Source organism: Paroedura picta, chromosome 13 (genome assembly GCF_049243985.1).
Source record: "Paroedura picta isolate Pp20150507F chromosome 13, Ppicta_v3.0, whole genome shotgun sequence".
NCBI lineage: Eukaryota > Metazoa > Chordata > Lepidosauria > Squamata > Gekkonidae > Paroedura > Paroedura picta.
Window position 1 is genome coordinate 42,474,559 of NC_135381.1, and position 18,498 is coordinate 42,493,056.

Consider the following 18,498-nt stretch of genomic DNA (forward strand, 5'->3'; position numbering starts at 1 on the left):
TAAATTCATCCGGCAACACAGAGCTTGGAATTGTCATCCGTGTGCCATTTGTTTGACAAGAAAGAAAGTCTCTCTATAAAAAGAATTGACTGCAATTCTGGTTGTTAAGGTGGCCCTGAGAATATCACAGGTGTTTTCAGGATTTGTGTTTTAAAAAGAATGAATAGTGTCGCGCGCACGCACACACACACACACACACAGAGACATCCCCCCCGCCCGGTGTTGTCATGGAAACACACACACTGCCTGATTTGTGCAGAGCACAAGTGAAGATTTGTGGCCTGTGCGAGAGCCATGGGAGACGCTGGGGGGACCTCAGGATAACTCATGAGCTGATTCTCTAAGAGCTGATGTCATGGAGGTGCAGACCTGACAGCCGGCACTGATTGGAGGGTGAGAAAAAGGCTCTGCTGCTCCACTTCCCCTCCTGAAGATTTTGTAAAAGCCATTTCTTTAGCATCAACAAAGAGAAATAAATACATTCCAGGACTGGCTTGCCCTCCCTAAGGGAGTGGAGTCATAGGGGGTTTCAAAGAAGAGTTGGCTTACAGCCTCTCCAGGTCCTGGGGGCGGAGGGAGAGGCTGTCTGCAGAGTTCTTCCACAGACACCCCCCCTCCCAAATCTAGTGCCCGTTGTATTCGTGAATGCAATGGGATTGGCCCCTAGTAACTATATAGGATCAGGTCTACCCCCCCTAAAATGGCCAATGAAGGGCCTGGAGGGGGTGGGAAGGGGAGGGGCCCTGGGTGGGCGTGTCCCCAGCTCTGCTTCCCAACCCTATTCTGCCCAATTGCACCACTTCTGGGGTTTCTCAAAGCCTGAAGAATATTTCTCAATGGTAAAAAGTTCTAGTCTGAAGCAACAGAACAAAGTCTGAGCCCAGTGGCACCTTTAAAACAACACAGTTTAATTCTGGGGATGATCTTTTGTCACTTCAACTTCACCCTGCAGAGAGAGGAGAAGAAGAAAAAGTTCTCCAAGCCCTGGTCCCTGCAAGGGCTTCGTGGAACGAGTAAGGCCTGCGTTCTCATGAGCTGTTTGGGCTGGGTCTGCATTGGAGCCTTGGTCTGGGGTTCGTGCTGCCTCTTGACTACCCTGCCCAAGCCGGCCCTGCCACTGCTTCATTCACACGCCCACCGTGATGTAGCAGCTGATCAATCCTCCTCTTCTATAGACTTTCCACAGGTCCTCAAAGAGCTTCATCTGCTCAGAAATGTCTCGGTCATATTTCCCCTTGGTCATGTCAATGGACTCTGCCACCGCTCCCGTGAAATCTACAATGGCTTCCGCAGTGTTGCCACCATCCAAGGCTTCATAACACCCAGCCATCCTGGAAAGGGCACAGAGCAAATTCAAGATGTGTTACGTGCGATCAAGTTGCTGCCAACCTATGGCCTTCCTCTGAAGGAAGGACCTCCTAAACAGTTTTAGGAGTTTAACAGTTGTTAACAGTCTTGCTCAGATCTTGGCAACCAAGTGCCAGGGCTTCTTGACTGAGCCAATCCATTTCATGTTCGGCCTTCCTCTTTTTCTGCTACCTTCAACTTCTCTTAGCATCATTGTCTTTTCCAGTAAGAAGAGGAGTTGGTTCTTATATGCTGCTTTTCACTACCCGAAGGAGTCTCAAAGAGGCTTACAATCACCTTCCCTTTCCTCCCCCCATAAGAGACACCCTGTGAGGGAGCTGAGGATGAGAGATCTCTGAGAACATCTCTATCAGAGCTGTCACGAGCCCAAGTTCACCCAGCTGGCTGCATGTGGGGGAGGAGCAGGGAATCAAACTCAGCTCGCCAGATTAGAAACCACTTCTCTTAACTATGACACCAAGCTGGTGCAACCTGTTCCTCTCTTAATGGTAAAAACTGCTTCTAACAAAGAGTCCCCTGTCCCCCCAAAATCCCAGAGCATCCCCACAGTGCTGGAGACAAGATGACATCATTTCTGTTTCATGCAGGAAATGATGTAGCTACTTTGTTGGTGACGGCAACCTATTCCTCTCTCCCACTGCCAGTAAGTTGTCCCCAGCAACCCTGCTCCGTTTAGTCATTTTAGCTCTGAGGGCTCAATTTGATCTGAAACACACTTATTTTAGGTGGCCCCTGGTATCCAGGAGACTCTCCTCCAACACCCTGAATTAGGAGCATTTGAAATAAGAGTGGAATTTCCCTCACCATGAAAGAACGGAAGTTGTGAAGGATTAAAAGCAGCCACGTACTTGGCATAGGCCTTCTCCAGAAGAGCACTCCAGAATTCGTTGCGTTCCTTGGAATGGCAGAAGATCAGCTCGCCATTTACAGTTGGCAGTCGGTCGTCCACAACCACATCAACCCACTCCCCAAAACACCAGAAACTGAAGTGAAACAATCCTGCGTAATTCTCCGGTTTCCTTGGATCCCATTCCTGTTCCTTGAACTTGGGAATTACCTGGAGCAAACGGAACAGCAGAGAATAATATTTTTTCCCCTTCCGGAAAAATTGTACTTGGCACAATTAGATGATCTTATTCCAACACAACACATGTGACTTGTAAATGGGAATTCTAATGGGCAAAAAGAAGTCTGTAATCATAAGAGAATAGAAATGTTAAAAAAGATCTGTTCATCAAGCCAACAGCAAGAGCCTATTTTTGTCGTGTCTCTTTTCTCTGGCAAACAGTGCAGTGAGACAGTTGATGCGGAACATGTGGAGTATTTCTCGAAAGGTAGGAGGAGAGTGTTTTGCACACTGGTGCAGTCTGCATAGCACCCATCCATAGCTTTTTGTATCAACCCACACGCCCAAAAGGTTGTATAGAATTCTCGCAAAATGTATTTAAGTTTATTCAAAACTTTTTGATGCTCCCTTTCCAACCAATCACAAGGCGGAAAACATTTAAAAATTACCTGAGCGATAAAAATACATTTAAAATTACAAAATAATTCAACTAAGAATACTTAAACAAACAACCCTAGAAGGAAGCCCAAGAACTATTATTGCACAACTCTTTCTCCCTGCGCCCCAAGTGTTTATTTAAGGGCCAGTTCAGTTTCATGGACACCCACACACTCAGTAAAATGGTCAGGAATCCACTTGTGATAGGCAGAATACAGGGGCTACTGCTGCCACCTAACCCCTCCAATCCCAACCACATTTGAATGCTCCTCACCCAGGCTCAGGCCCCAGATCCCCAAGAATTTCTCAACCAGGACTGGCAGCCATAAATAGACCCCCACTCCGAAATTAAGCATTTAGATGCTGAAGTAATACAAAGTGCTTTTCAGGTAGCTTTGCAGGAGTTCCTAAGTTATTTGTTTTGTTTACAGGTTGCAGCTCAGTGCAGTTGCACTCTTTCTGGAACATAAAACGCAAAGAAATAATACAAATCTTTCCAAAAACCTAGCCCTGGGGTACCTGTGTGTATATGTGTGTGCATTTTGGCACATAAGTCATTCATTTTGAAGCGGTTTCTTGTTTTATGTTACACTAGGGTGCTGGCCCATTTTGGTAGAAAGGCAATAAAAGCAAACAAGACTTTTTCTTTCTCCTGAAAGAAAAGGGTTACATGACTTTACAATATATGTTTGAATCTCAAAATCCCCAAAGACATCCCTCTGGCCTCAAACACAGCCAGGGCTCTAGCATGGTGGAATGAGTTGCCGGGTGAGATCAAGGCCCTGATGGAGCTGTCATCATTGCACAGGGCCCGTGAGATGACATTCTTCCGCCAGGTCTATCGCTGTGGCCATGGAGGCCACTCCTCTCAGGTCCCCCCTCTGATTCTTGCTTGATATATGCTACCTTGCTTTCAGACAGTTCTGCAGGACAGACTGAAGATGGCTGAGGGGGAAGGCTTGTTAGTTTTAGCTTCTTATGATGCTTTAATTGTTTTATGAATTCTTTTAATCCCTTGTGGAGAGGGGTCTTTTTCAGCCCTGGCCCCCGCTTGGTGGAATGAGCTCCCAGAAGAGATCAGGGTGAGTGACGATTGCCCTGAGTGACAATTGGCAGCCCCCCAAAAGAGTTTTTAGCGCTTTGCAAGATACAGGTCAATGGCTTCAATGTTAGACAGTTTTAATAGTTTCAATTATGTTAAAAGGTAAATTAATTTTTATTATTGTATTTGTATGAATTACTGTGATAATATCTGATTATGTTGGAAACCACTCTGAGCTGGCTTGCTAGGGGGAGCAGTCAAGAAACCCCTGAATGAATGAATGAATGAATGAATGAATGAATGAATGAATGAATGAATGAATGGTGGAAAAATAATAAAACAGATTTTGGGAAGACTGCTCTTCTCTAAGGCTGCCTCAGGGAAATGGGATAAATAAATAAATAAATATTCTTAAAAACAAGATTTCTGCACATTCCAAAGTGACATACTGCAGTCATTTAGACACACCAGCATCTCCCAGCACAAAACCCTCCAGCAACCCATTAAATTTATCTTCATCTTCACCCACAATAAATGGGTTAGTATTTAAAGGGCCATAAGAATCACTGTGGCTTTCTGTTGCACCCTTAAAGATAAAGGTAAAGGTATCCCCTGTGCAAGCACCGAGTCATGTCTGACCCTTGGGGTGACGCCCTCTAGCGTTTTCATGGCAGACTCAATACGGGGTGGTTTGCCAATGCCTTCCCCAGTCATTACTGTTTGTGGCACAGAGTGGTAAGGCAGCAGAAATGCAGTCTGAAGCTTTGCCCATGAGGCTGGGGGTTCAATCCCAGCAGCCGGCTCAAGGTTGACTCAGCCTTCCATCCTTCCGAAGTCGGTAAAATGAGTACCCAGCTTGATGGGGGGTAAACGGTAAGGCCTAACGGTTGCACGATTAAGAACAGCTTATAAAGTCATAGCTCTTTGTTCCCTCCCCAAATGAAGGAGAGATGTGAGGCCTGAGTGCCTTTAAGCTTTATTGCTCATGGAAGGCAAAAATGTCTCCAGGATTTCACTATCCTCCACCCAGAATTTGCCTGAATTCTACGCGCCGAGGTGTCCTAGGTGTCTGAGGAGCAGCATACCTTTTTCCAGAGACTGTTCCGGAGAGCCAAACAGGAACACGCTGCCACAAACCAGCAGTTCCCCAGCTTCCCTTGGTGCAAGTCATGGGAACTGATGCCGTTGACGAACAAGCGAGGATCTTCACAAAGCTCCTTAAAGGACCAAAAAAAAAATCACATTAGAGATATGAAATCAGTATTGTCAAATGATTTGGCTAATGTATTGGTTCCCAAGCACAGGGCAGCTTTCAATCTGGCCCATTTCAGTCCTTTTCCATCTTATTAGAATGGAGACATCATGGTGTGGCACTTTAAGAGCATTTATGCCCTGGAGTTACTGGGGAAAGTAAAACAGCTGGACATGCGCTGCTGCATTGACCCTTCTATGATGTCCTTTGTCTGTCCATCATCTCTCTGTCTGTCTGTCTGTCTGTCTGTCACCCACCCACCCACCCATCCATCCATCCACAAATTCCAGGAAGATGTGAGGAAGGATACTTCTTGCAGACCTTGAATCCAGAATCTCATTCCGAGTTGTTAGATCCTGAGCAGTTGCAAAAGTCTACTGAAGTGCGGTGTTAATTCAGTGACATACATCTGGCTTTTATATAGATTTTAGTGGAAGATTGTATATGCGTGTGTGTGTGTGTGTGTGTGTGTGGTTGTTATAACCACTCAACTAATGTATATTTCATTCTGCTGATCTAGAACTGTAATCAATTATGAATTGATTGACTGGATATCCAACCAGGAGTCCACAGAGCTCCAGGGGGGGGGGGTCTGTGGCATTTCCTCTCCTGCCTTAGTAGACTCTGGCACAAATCAGGGAGCCAGCTGTTTCCATTACTCGCATGGTTCCATTGCTCACCTGGGAGGGGGCAGAGCCTGCACACCCACTCCCACCTTAAACCACCAGTCCTCATCACAGGTGGTGATGTCACTTGGGGGGGGGGTGATAGGGAAGCATGGCCAGCGGACATTTCCCAACCTCCTTGAAGCCTAAAACATTATTTCAGGGGCTTCTCCATGGACAAAATGTTGAAAAAGGCTGGACTGGACAATAAAAGAGATTAGAATCACAGTTTTCAAGTTTCAGTGAATAGCTTTCGTCTTACTTTCCTGGGGACAGGCTCCAACAGTTTCAAACATTACAAAAATAAAACAGTTGCAGAAGATGGCTCAGAGTTAGAGGAATAACATGGTGCCTGATTGTTTTCTTCCTTTGACAGCAAAAGACCAGATCCATCCTTGTTGGAAAAGGCTGGGCAGAACTCCCAGAATAACAGCAGTGATCTGTGGCAAATTGTTACAAATAACTCACACACAGGGCTGGAAATGGCTGCACCATTCACTTAGTGGAAGGGAAATTCCATGGATTCAACACAAATGTCCTTTAACTCCAACAAAGGGAGTGGAGAAAGTTCATGTGCAGAAGCTCTCTGTGTGCACTGGATTGGTGGTGATTCAGGGAACAACACAGTAGCACACTGTTGATCTCTCTATAAAGAACCAGTTCCTTGTTGTGATATGAACAAGAGACATATTCACCAGCATCACCTTTCCCTTTGGGGAAGGGGAAATTCCAATCCCCTACGGCCCTCGGTTCCCCCACTGGGTCTGGAACCAATTTTATCCAATGTGCTGCTCTCTGTTTCCTCCTTCTGGGTCCAACTCCATGTTCTCACACTGACTCTGATTCACTCCTTTGTCATTTCTACCCTCTCTTTATGGCTTCTCCTGCTTCCCTCCTGCCATCCCATCCTCCACTGGGTACTGTTTTGGATTGGCATGGAAACCTAAGATGTTACCCAAACCTGGGTGTGGAGGTATTCTGTGATGGTGCAGACATCATTCGTCTTTGGGAGAGGGGGGTTTACTGCCACATTTTAATAATTCCCCCACACACAAACTTATGGGTCCCCCTGGGTTTGCAGAACCCTAAAACTGAAGTCCCATTGTGAAGATGTTTTGATCCTCCTCAGGACCAGACCTTGGCTTTTAGATGTAAGATTCTGTTGTTATTTCCCTTTTGCTTCACTGGCTCTGCTGTTGTCCAGTCGCCTTGTCTCTGGAACTGTTTTATAAGTTTACTTACTTAATAGTTGGCTCAACTATTTGGTGTATGCTTTGGCGAGGGGAAGGCACTGGACTTGCATTAGGAAATCCAAACAATAGTAAAATGAAGCACACTCACATTTGGCCAGGTCAATCGGATCATGCCTCTCACTCCAGTTTATCAAAGCAATGGTTTTGAACTTGCATGTGAACAGGAACGCCGTCTGCCTTCTCTCATCAGCCTGAGCCTCAAAAGCTTAGAGGTCAGTGTGGCAGACAGACTTGCATGTGTTTATGTTTAAGGATCACTGGCCCCAAAGGACCCAAACAGCCAAACGACATGAGGGAAACAGAACAACCAAGAACATCTCCTCCCCACCCCCATTCAATAAACTGCTGTATGGTTTCTAAATGCTAAGCCAGAAGCACAGAGCTGGAAGCCCAGGATTGTGCTCAAAATATGCTCAAGTTTACATTCCTCAGGAGCAAAACAACAAGAATTGTCACTTCAAAGAGAGAAGTTACGTAAACCATCAAGGTTCTTGATTACTATTGCCCCATCTCAGGTTCCAGTTTCTTCATTGGGGTGTCCAAAAGAAACACTAAAATCTTGGAGGGGATGTGTTTTTTTCTTCATGGCCCGGTGAGAACTTTAGCTATTAGCTCTGTTCAGATGCTATCTCAAGGGGTCCCAGCCTTGTAGCTCAACACCCATGAGCACCTCTTAAGAAAGGTGCTTATGGTAAGGTAGAGTTTTGGCCCAGCAAAGCTTCTGATTTGCCACTGGAGATCTCAGTAGCTGTACAGAATTTTTCAAATACTTTCAAATACACTCAGTTACTTTGCAACTCTATTTCTCTGTAGGGACTGAGGGCCAAGCCAAGTCGAAAAGTCCCAACACCCTGGACCTCCATGGTGCTCTCACACCAAAGTACAAACTTCTGAGATCTGGCAAGGTCAGCCTAGCCTGGGCCAGCAAGGCCAGAACCCTCCACTAGTAGTTTAACACAGTTCAACGACTAACATGGTAATGTACTGTCTCGCCTCGATCATCCTGCCTTCTGCCCCAAGAGATGCTACCTCTAAGCTCGGAAGATCCTTCCTTGCAGTTTTCTCACCCAGGAGACTTGAGGAGTCCCATGAGGAACAGCCTCAGTGTAAACTCCATCGGTGGAAGCTTAAACTGGATGGTGCTCTTCAGGGAAGAAGAAGAAGAAGAAGAAGAAGAAGAAGAAGAAGAAGAAGAAGAAGAAGAAGAAGAAGAAGAAGAAGAAGAAGAAGAAGAAGAAGAAATTTTATCAGGAAAAATTTATCAGGAAAAATTTTTTCACAGTCAAAGTAGTTCAGCAGTGGAATAGGCTGCCTAAGGAGGTGGTGAGTTCCCCCTCACTGGCAGTCTTCAAGCAAAGGTTGGATACACACTTTTCTTGGATGCTTTAGGATGCTTAGGGCTGATCCTGCGTTGAGCAGGGGGTTGGACTAGATGGCCTGTAGATGGCCCTTCCAACTCTATGATTCTATGATTCTATGATTCGAAGAAGAAGAAGAGTTGGTTCTTATATGCCGCTTTTCTCTACCCGAAGGAGGCTCAAAGTGGCTTACATTCATCTTCCCTTTCCTCAGGGAGAGTGGGTGAGGTGGGTGAGACGGAGAGAGCTCTGATATCAGAACAGCTTTATCAGCACCGTGGCAAGGCCAAGGTCACCCATCTGGCTGCATGTGGGGGAGGGCAAAATCGAACCCAACTCGCCAGATTAGAAGTCTGCACTCCTAACCACCACACCAAATTGGTTCTCAGAGACACAAGGGACACATTCTTTCAAAAATAATTAAAAAATCTGTGTTCCCCTCCCCACCACTTGTTGAAATATTTATGAACAATTTTGTAAACATTTTATCACCCTGCAATGGGGCTCATAAAAGGTGTGTTGACTGTGAATCTGACAAGAGAGAAGCACATTTGAGAGAGAACACCCTGAGCTGCTGGAGGCATCTCCCCTCTCAGCTGGGCATAAAAAGCTCAGCAATGTCTAGAGAGATAAATCTGATCAGTTTACTGCACAGCGGAGGAGGGAGAATAATATATATATAAAGAGAATGCAGCATCTAAATCCAGGTTTTGGAAACAAATCAGTTGATTTCATTCTTCTTAAAAACGATGAAAGCTGGCTGGGTGGGATCCTGATGACTTTGAGTGGGTGTCTGGATCCACTCCCTGTGAACCGATGGAGGAAGGAGCGAAAGCAACCGAAAGGGCCATTTTTAAAGGTCTTTTCGATATTCCAAGCAAGACTGGAATGACGCTGCATGATGACTTCCAGCTGCTCCGTTATATTTCCAGCCAGTTTTTCATCCAGACATCACTGGCAAATAACATCACTACGAAATGTCAAATGCAATGTGTCACAATATGTTATGGAAAACTTCCTTTTGGGAGTGCCATTGTTTTTCGTGTTTCTCCACAAACACCATCTAGTCTTTTAACAGGAAGTTTCAAATCTTTAGTAGGCTGAGATAATATATATTGAATGTTCTCCTTCCAGCAAGTGAAATTCATCCTGGGTAGGGGGATGCATACATATATTTAAGGACCACCAAGCTCCTTTCTGATCCTGCTTGTCAATTCACATCATCCACAGAAGTTCTGGTCCGGATTCAAATCCAGGAACACCTAAAGACCACAACATTTTCAGGATGTAAGAGTCCAAGAGTCAAAGCTCTCTTCAGCAGAAATCCTGGTCTGGCCCCTTGACTCTGAAGGTGGTGCTGGATTCTGGAGATGGCAGCCCCTGATTAGAAGTCCCAGCCGAATTATCTGGGGTGATTAACAAGTCCGTTAACTTTTCTCCCATGTGCATTGCTGAGATCTTTCACCTCTCCAATTGCCTGCTTACATGCTTTATTGATTCCTTCTGCTATTGATTTTTTTTTAAAAAACATGTTGCTTCTATTATGCTCTTGGTTTTATTTTATAGCTTAATTGTTTCATTTTATTCTTGCTATCGACAGATGTAAAAACATTAACTTTAGAAGCTGACTGAATATTGCTGAGCACGGAACTTTTTTTGGCTTTAATCATGCACCCATGGGCAGCGTATTCCTGCAAAAAATTTTTAGAAAGTAGGTGGGGACAGTGGGCACCTTTGACCACCCAGACTTCTGATTGGTCTCTGGAGATCAGATTGGCTAAGCAGGTTTTTAAAATGTTGCTTTGAGGCCAACTGCAAATAGAGCACAAAGCTTTTCACTGGATGAGTGAAGATACCTGTGTTCACACAAGAAAACATTCTGAAACAGTACGTTCATATTTAAATGTTAAACAGATCTTCGAGTCTTGAATAATTCCACACTCTGACATTCCATGCATGGCTCTGCCTTCTGCGGCAGCCATTTTGTTGCTGCCTCCCCCCAAAAGATTGGGAACCCCTTACCTAGGGTATTAGAGGTGCATTTATAAACCAGATAATATGATTTGGTATTTTTGCTACTGCCCTGAAAAATCTGACCCTTTCTGTGGACCCTTTCTCTGGGTTAACAGAGCCACCTCTTCCCTGTTTTGTTCTAAAAGGACACAACATCTGGGGTGTTGAGCCTCCTCCTTGGGACTTTGGCTACCTCAAGGAAAAGTACTGTCACCAGTGCTGCTTAGCAGAACACCACTGCATGAGATCACCCATAGCTTCTTGGCTGGCTAGCAACAGCACGTTGATGGGACCCAGATCCACTTGTTATTAAGGGCATCCAGCTGCTTCGGTCCTGGAGCAGAGCCCGGATACTGTGGCTAAGTGGATGAGAACAAATAAACTGAAATGGAACACAGGCAAGACGGAAAGGGTCCTAGATGAGATGCTGTTGTTTTGGAAGGGGTTGATCCACCCAGGACCAAATCTCCCAATCATCATCATCATCATCATCATCATCATCATCATCATCATCATCATCATTGGATTCATTACCTTTCACCCCCAGCAGATAAGCCAGAAAAGCACATCAAACACGATTTCTCTGAAAACCAGATAAGAACTGTGGCTAAAGTGCCTTTTTGGCCCTTTTAGGTCTTACCAGCTAGTCAATGACATGTCTGCATATTACAATGCACTTTATGTTCATGCTTTCCTTGAAGACAGCTCAAAAGCTTCAACAAGAAGGCGAAATAGGCTTGTTACCCACAGCTGTGCAGTGTACCCATGTACAGGGTATTTTACAGTTTACTCCGTGTTTGGCTGTTTAGTTCCAGGCTAAATTACAGGTCCTTGTTTAGCTTTTAGTCCTACATTCTTGAAGCACGGCCACTTCCCATATATGCCCCTCAACACAGTAGACCAGAATGGGAAGGCCAGTCGGTGATTCCGCAAGAACAGGAGTGGCTCAGTTTGCCCAGGCCTACAGCGGGCTTCACACGACAATGCCCAATGTGTGGGAAAGCCCAGAAGACTGACAGCTACAGTGGAAAGAGGCAGAAGTTTGGGGGCACCTTAGAGACTTATTCCAGAATAAAGAATAAGAACAAGAAAAGTTGGTTCTTATATGCCGCTTTTCCCTACCCAAAGGAGTCTCAAAGCGGCTTACAATCCCCTTCCCTTTCCTCTCCCCACAACAGACCCCCTGTGAGGGAGGGGAGGCAGAGAGGGCCCTGATGTTATTGAAGAAGAAGAAGAGTTGGTTCTTAGATGCCACTTTTCTTTACCCGAAGGGGTCTCCAAGTGGCTTACATTTGTCTTCCCTTCCTCTCCCCACAACAGACGCCCTGTGGGGCAGGTGGGGCTGAGAGAGCCCTGATATTCATGCTTGGTCAGAGCAGTTTTCTCAGTGCTGTGGTGAGCCCAAGGTCACCCAGCTGGTTGCATGTGGGCGAGCGCAGATTATAAATCCGCACTCCTAACCACTACACCAAGCTAGAAGAAAATAAAACTGGAAGAAAATAAAATGGAATAAATGTAGTTCATGTTTAAGGTGCAACAAGACTTTAGTTCCAGACCAGTGTGGGTACCACTCCAGGGGGGGGGGGGGAGTGGCAGGTCCTAATCAATTTAAATCAGTGGGCTCCGAAGGACACAGCTCTGCCTAGGAGGGCCCTATCAGAGTCATGCCCAATCACAGCCAGGCTGCACAGACAGCAAGACAAAAGGCCGTCCTGGGTGTTGTTGCTCCTGTGAGCTGCATAACTAACAAGAACAAATTTAAGAGATCCCAAATGTTCGCCCGCAGACTTGCACGCTCGTAAAAATGTAATAAGCACCGCCATAAAGCTATGTGCGATTTAATTTCTGATATTTAAAAGACACATTTACAAGGCTTTTGCCCTGAGAGTATTTGGAGAAGGACTCGAGAAACATGAAGAAATGAAGCTCCTTCAGGGCCTCTCTTCCAGATGCCTTCTTGAAAGGCCTTCCGCAGAGTGTTTGCATTTAGCATCTCGAGTCAACCCACTCTCCCGAGATTCACAGAGCCCTCTGAAGGGGAGTTATGCCCTTCTACGCCTATTGAAGTCAATGGTGTGATTCTTCTTTCAACTGCACTATCTGCTCACTAACATCCACAATAGGATGTCAGTAATTCTCTCATCGGAAGAAGCTATTCCAACCCTGACTGAGCTATGAAGACTGTTTAGTTCCCCTGTCTGGAAAAGATGGTAAACCTGGGAATTGGTTCAGAACCCAAGAACGGATCACAACCAATTCTGGAACTTATCTTTTGAAGGGTTCTATAACCAGTTGGTAAGAGCCTCTTATGGCACAGGGTGGTAAGGCAGCCAACATGTTGTCTGAAGCTCTGACCATAAGGCTGGGAGTTCAATCAAGGTTGACTCAGCCTTCCATCCTTCCGAGGTCGGTAAAATGAGTACTCAGCTTGCTGGGTGGTAAAACGGTAATGACTGGGGAAGGCACTGGCAAACCACCCCGAATTGAGTCTGCCATGAAAACGCTAGAGGGCGTCACCCCAAGGGTCAGACATGACTCGGTGCTTGCACAGGGGAGACCTTTACCTTTATAGCCAGTTGGTATAAGGAGCCACTAGTAAGATATCAACTCCAGCTTGGAAAATGTCAGGAGATTTGGAGGGTGGGAGTCTATGGTGGATTCCCCACCAGAGGTGCTTTGTGTGTGAGCACACACTTACTGCAGCTTCAGACCAACATGGCCAGACCAACATCCCTCACTAAGTTTTTAAAAAAAGAGATAGATTGATTCTGGTCCCTACTTAACTTGTAATAACTACCATGAATTATTACAGTCCTGTCAAAAGATTTCTCTGTCAGCTAGCTCAGCGTCCCACCACTTTATTCCACGTGGCTGAATCAAGAAAAGGAGGGCGGGGGGGGGGGGGGCCTTCGCTGTTAATGCAAGTTTTATTTATAATTGAGGATTAATAGGATGCCGCAAGAGAAGTTCAGGATCATATTTCTCTCCTCCCTCCCCCCCCAGCCAGCCCCGGCACAACAGAATTAAGACCTCCTGAGCAGTAGATATTTTGATGGATGAAATATGGACCTCACTGAAGCCAGAATTCCCCTGGAGTTTTGATGGGGGTCAGGATGTCGCTTTCCATCAGTTCTACAGCTCTAGCGAGACAGAGAATCTGAGCAATGCCGGCGGAGCTATCATCTTTTTTTATTGGGTGGAGGGAGGGAGGGAGGGAGGGAGGAAGATCTGTCTTACAGCCTTTCTTGCCCTGGCTATGCACCCTGCCTCCCGAGACCCACCGAGCGAGGCATGCACAGTGGAGAGCAACAAGCAAACGCAAGGAGAAACATCTTCATCCACCAGACCCCCACCAACACACAAGCACAGTTAAATGTACGCATACAACCACAACTATGCAGAGAGAAGAAGAATGATGGATGATGTCTCGAGGTCCTTGAGGTGGGATAAAAACGTAATAAGCAAATATATGCATGGTAGCAGGCCCATAAATATGCTCAGGGACCTGGTTCCCTCACAGACAATCACGTTCTTTTTTCAGACAACTGTAGCAAACGTAAGTCTGCAGTGTGAAGCACCCAGCACCCTCCCCTGTAGGTTGCCATTGTCCAGGTGGAGCCTGGAGTTTGCCTAGAATTACAGCTCATCTCCAGTTGACAGAGACCAGTTCCCCTGAAGAAAATGGCTACTTTGGAGGGTGGGCTAGACCTGGAGACCCCATTTTTCCAGTCTCCACCTAATCCATGCAGGGATTTCCCAACCTGAGGCATGCATTTTGAAAATTGCATCCAAAAGAATGTACACATGGGGATGGGGGGGGGAGGAAACAGGAGTGGCCACCCCTTCCCCCCCCATGCAAAAGGGCCTTTCCAGATTAGTGGGTGGGTGTGGGAATGCCACCGTCAGATCTCCTGGTTGAGGTGAGACCCCTGGACCTAAGCAAGGATGAAGCTGGTTAGACAGGGAAGCAAAAAGCAGTATGCAGACAACAGGAGAGACAGCTGAGGGAAGACTAGGAGTATTTATAGAAACTGGTGCCTACAGCTGTAACAGAGGCTTGGAGCCTGCAAGCAATTATAGATGGACCCTGTCCAGCACCCTGCTGGAAAGATTATACATTAAAATGTATCATATTAATTCACCTCCCTCACAGGGTCTCTGTTTTGGGAGGGGAAGGGAAGGTAATCGTAGGCTGCATTGAGACTCCTTCTGGGAGTGAATAAAGGAAAATGTAAAGGTATCCCCTGTGCAAGCACTGAGTCATGTCTGACCCTAGTGTTTTCATGGCAGACTCAATACGGGGTGGTTTGCCAGTGCCTTCCCCAGTCACTACCGTTTACCTCCCAGCAAGCTGGGTACTCATTTTACCAACCTCGGAAGGATGGAAGGCTGAGTCAACCCTGAGCCGGCTGCTGGGATTGAACTCCCAACCTCATGGGCAGAGCTTTCAGACAACATATCTGCTGCCTTACCACTCTGTGCCACAAGAGGCTGGGAGTGAATAGCAGGGTATAAAAAACAACTCCTTTTTGTTTTGTGCATATGTGTTAATGTTGCTGCACAATAACACAATAAAGACACCCTGAGCATCGCCCCCATTTTGTTCACTGCATCTTGCTGCCCATTGAAGCACAGGATCATGATTTCATGCCTTCCCATTTCTTTTAAAATTTGTTCTTTATTTTATTTACTCCATCCTCTTAAATAAAAGGCAGAGGGCTGTTTACATAGACACTTGTACTGTGCAGGGCCACATGGCTTACGCCCCCCTCCCCCCCGAATCTTTGAATGACCATCATTCGGATTTCGGGGGGGGGGTTATGCAGAGCAGTTTGTGAGCTTCAAATAACCCCCAGTAATCAAAATGGGGGTCCTTCAAAATCCTCCTGCTGCTCGGCAACACCCCCCTCCCAAGAAATCAAAATGGGGGTCCTTCAAGGTTTCCCGCTACTAGTCATAAACCAACCAGCAAACAAAACTGGGGTCACTGAAAGTTCACTCGCAGCCCGGCATAACCCCCTCCTCCCCCCAGCCATATTGGTGGTAATTTAAAGTGGATGAGACAGACTTTGTAGGAGAGCATTTAAAATGCTTTGCATTCACTATGCACTTTTCAGCCGCGTTCTCTGGTGCCTAAATATGGCTACATTCTGCTTTCATTTAACAAAGCACTCACACAAATCATGTCTGAACTGGTCATGAACAATGGTGGGCAAAATACCGTTCACAAGAGGAAGAATAAGTGGGGAGAGACAAGGAGGCAGGAAATAAGGAATTAAAAAAAAGCTACTGACATGCTTTCATACCTCACATTTTTATTCTCCCTTCTTGAGGCATGCATTTTGAAAACTGCATCCAAAAGACTGTCCACATAAGGGGGGGAACAGGAGTGGGGGATAAGAGCCTTCGGGGAGGGCGGTATATAAATCTAAATAAATAAATAATAAATAAATAAGGAGGAAATCATGAAAATACTGAATAGGGAGAAATGACAGGACTGCAACCTAATGCTAGAAGCTGCCTGTTAAAGTCATGAATTATGACTGCGATTAATGAAATAAGAAATGTAAAGATAAAGTATCATACAGTCAGAAAACAAGCATGTAATATCCATAAATAACATTACAGCTGCCCTGAGTTGTAATGCAATAAATACTTCTCTTAAAGACAGAAATCATAAAGTGGAAAGAGAAAACAAGACATGGAAGGCAGGATGGAGACACGGCACTAGAAATACGGCCCAAAATGGGTGGATGGTGGGTAAAAGTGATCATATGAATTCTCCACCACAGAAAGCTAACACCCGCAGAAAATTTGAAATAGCCACATCTGAGGATTCAGAAAACATGAAATATGGAGGAGTATAATTTGAATTTTCTCCCAGATAGGCGAATTTATGTGGGAAAATGTTTCCTTTCCTTGCGTCATTAAAAACGCAGACACAGGGAGAAACACAGCTGCAGAAATGCTCTTGAAGACTCCACATAAGGTGGTAACCTCTGGGTGAAGCCCAGAGATCTCCTGGAATTACAACTGATATAAAAAACAACTCTTCTTTTTCTTTTGAAGTCCAGACTCAAGAGATCAGTCCCCCTGGAGAAAATGGCTGCTTTGGAGGGGGGGGGCACTTTGATATTTGTTTGTTTATTATATTTATATACCTCCCTCAACTTGATTTACATAAAAACTTAGAAAACAATACAAGAAACAATCCATAACAGCTAGATAACATTAATACTATGAACACTGATCATTGCAACAATGGTAACAGTGCAAACAGGTCCAGGACCAGAGTGCTCTGATGGCGTTCTGGGAGGGAGGGAGGGAGGGAGGGAGCAGGGGCCCTGCAGGTGTTGTTGGTTATGCCTGGCCTCAACCAAGTGCCTGGCGGGAGAGCTCCCTTTTGCAGGCCCTGCGAAACTGAGCTAGCTCCATCAGTACTCCATCAATCCTTCAACGTTGTTCATTCGGTCCCTCCCTAAGCTCCGTCCCCAAATTTCCAGCGATTTAACAACCTGGAGGTGGCAACCCTAACTGTAAAACAGCCGGACTCTACAAATACCTATACAGAAAAGGAAGGGGTTATTTGTGAAGAAATCACTCTCATTTGAACATATTCCTAAAACACATACAACTTTCCTGAAACTCTATACCAGATGGTACCTTTGCTTTCTGGCTTTGTGCTAATGTAACCCCCCCCTTTCCTCCCCCCCCCCCAAAAGAACACCTTAGGTGCATGGTATTTCTTGAATCCATGCACATGTGCATTTATTTGAAAATCATGGGATGAACACCTGAAAATATGCTCTGAAAAGTCAGAATTTCACTCTTCCCAATCTGTTTCTAAATATAGAAGCAAACCGAGAAACCAGCCGCAAGACATTCCTTGGGTATCACTGCCAGGAGGCATCGTAACATTTCCTGAAAAGGTTGACAGCCAGAAACCTTCCTCCCCCACCTAATTAACGTATGCCCCAGGGGCTCTGATCCGGGCCCAATCCCACAAGCTGCAGTCGCACAGGAAATTGTCCATGGCAGGATGCAAATTAAGCAAAACACGGCCTTACGTGGAAAGCACTGACAGGAATAGCACCGTTATAAATTGGAATTCTTTTTGGATTTTGGAAATTTTGCACATCTCAAAAGGTTTCAGTGAAACCAAATACCTGAGCAAACCAACAGGATATGATGTGTTGCAGCATGTTTTACCGAGAGTACAATTTTGTGGTCACACCACATCCTGTTGGGGCCTGAAATCTAGAAGCCATTTAAAAAGCAAGGAAGGAGAAGGTTCTTGAGAACAAGAAAGGAAGTCTGGAAATGTAGCAAGTGGGTTCCTAGGTTAGTTTGTAGTAGGAGAACTACTAGCCAGGAAGCTTGGAAAATCCGGTCCCTTCTTTTAGCTGAACTACTCTGACTGTGAAAATTTTGTTCCTGATATCTAGCCTATATCGTTGTACTTGTAGTTTAAACCCATTACTGTGTGTTCTTTCCTCTGCAGCCAATGGGAACAGCATCCTGCCCTCCTCCAAGTGACAACCTTTCAAATACTTAAAGAGGGCTATCATGTCCCCTCTCAACCTCCTTTTCTCCAGGCTGAACATTCCCAAGTCCCTCAACCTATCTTCATAGGGCGTGGTCCCTTGGCCCCAGATCATCTTCGTCGCTCTCCTTTGTACCCTTTCAATTTTATCTACATCCTTCTTGAAGTGAGGCCTCCAGAACTGCACACAGTACTCCAGGTGTGGTCTGACCAGTGCCGTATACAATGGGACTATGACATCTTGTGATTTTGATGTGATGCCTCTGTTGATACAGCCCAAAATGGCATTTGCCTTTTTTACCGCTGCATCACACTGCCTGCTCATGTTTAGTTTACAATCCACAAGTACCCCAAGGTCTTGTTCACACACAGTGTTACCTAGAAGCGTATCCCCCAGCCAGTAGGCATTCTTTTCATTTTTCTGACCCAGATGCAGAACTTTACACTTATCAGTCAGTCAGACAGTAACCTTTTATTGGCATAAAATGTATAAGACATAT

At 45.5% G+C, this 18,498-nt stretch overlaps 1 protein-coding gene across 1 annotated transcript in view; it reads right to left on the reverse strand.

Moving 5' to 3' along the window:
- CAPN6 (calpain 6) overlaps positions 1 to 18,498 on the reverse strand; it is a 61,043-nt gene that overhangs the window by 20,152 nt on the left and 22,393 nt on the right. The window contains exons 4-6 of the mRNA XM_077308126.1: positions 5,000 to 5,131; positions 2,217 to 2,425; positions 1,139 to 1,331 (exon numbers count right to left, since the gene is read on the reverse strand). Of these exons, the coding sequence (XP_077164241.1) occupies positions 1,139 to 1,331; positions 2,217 to 2,425; positions 5,000 to 5,131 (534 nt within the window). The remainder of the gene's footprint in view (positions 1 to 1,138; positions 1,332 to 2,216; positions 2,426 to 4,999; positions 5,132 to 18,498) is intronic.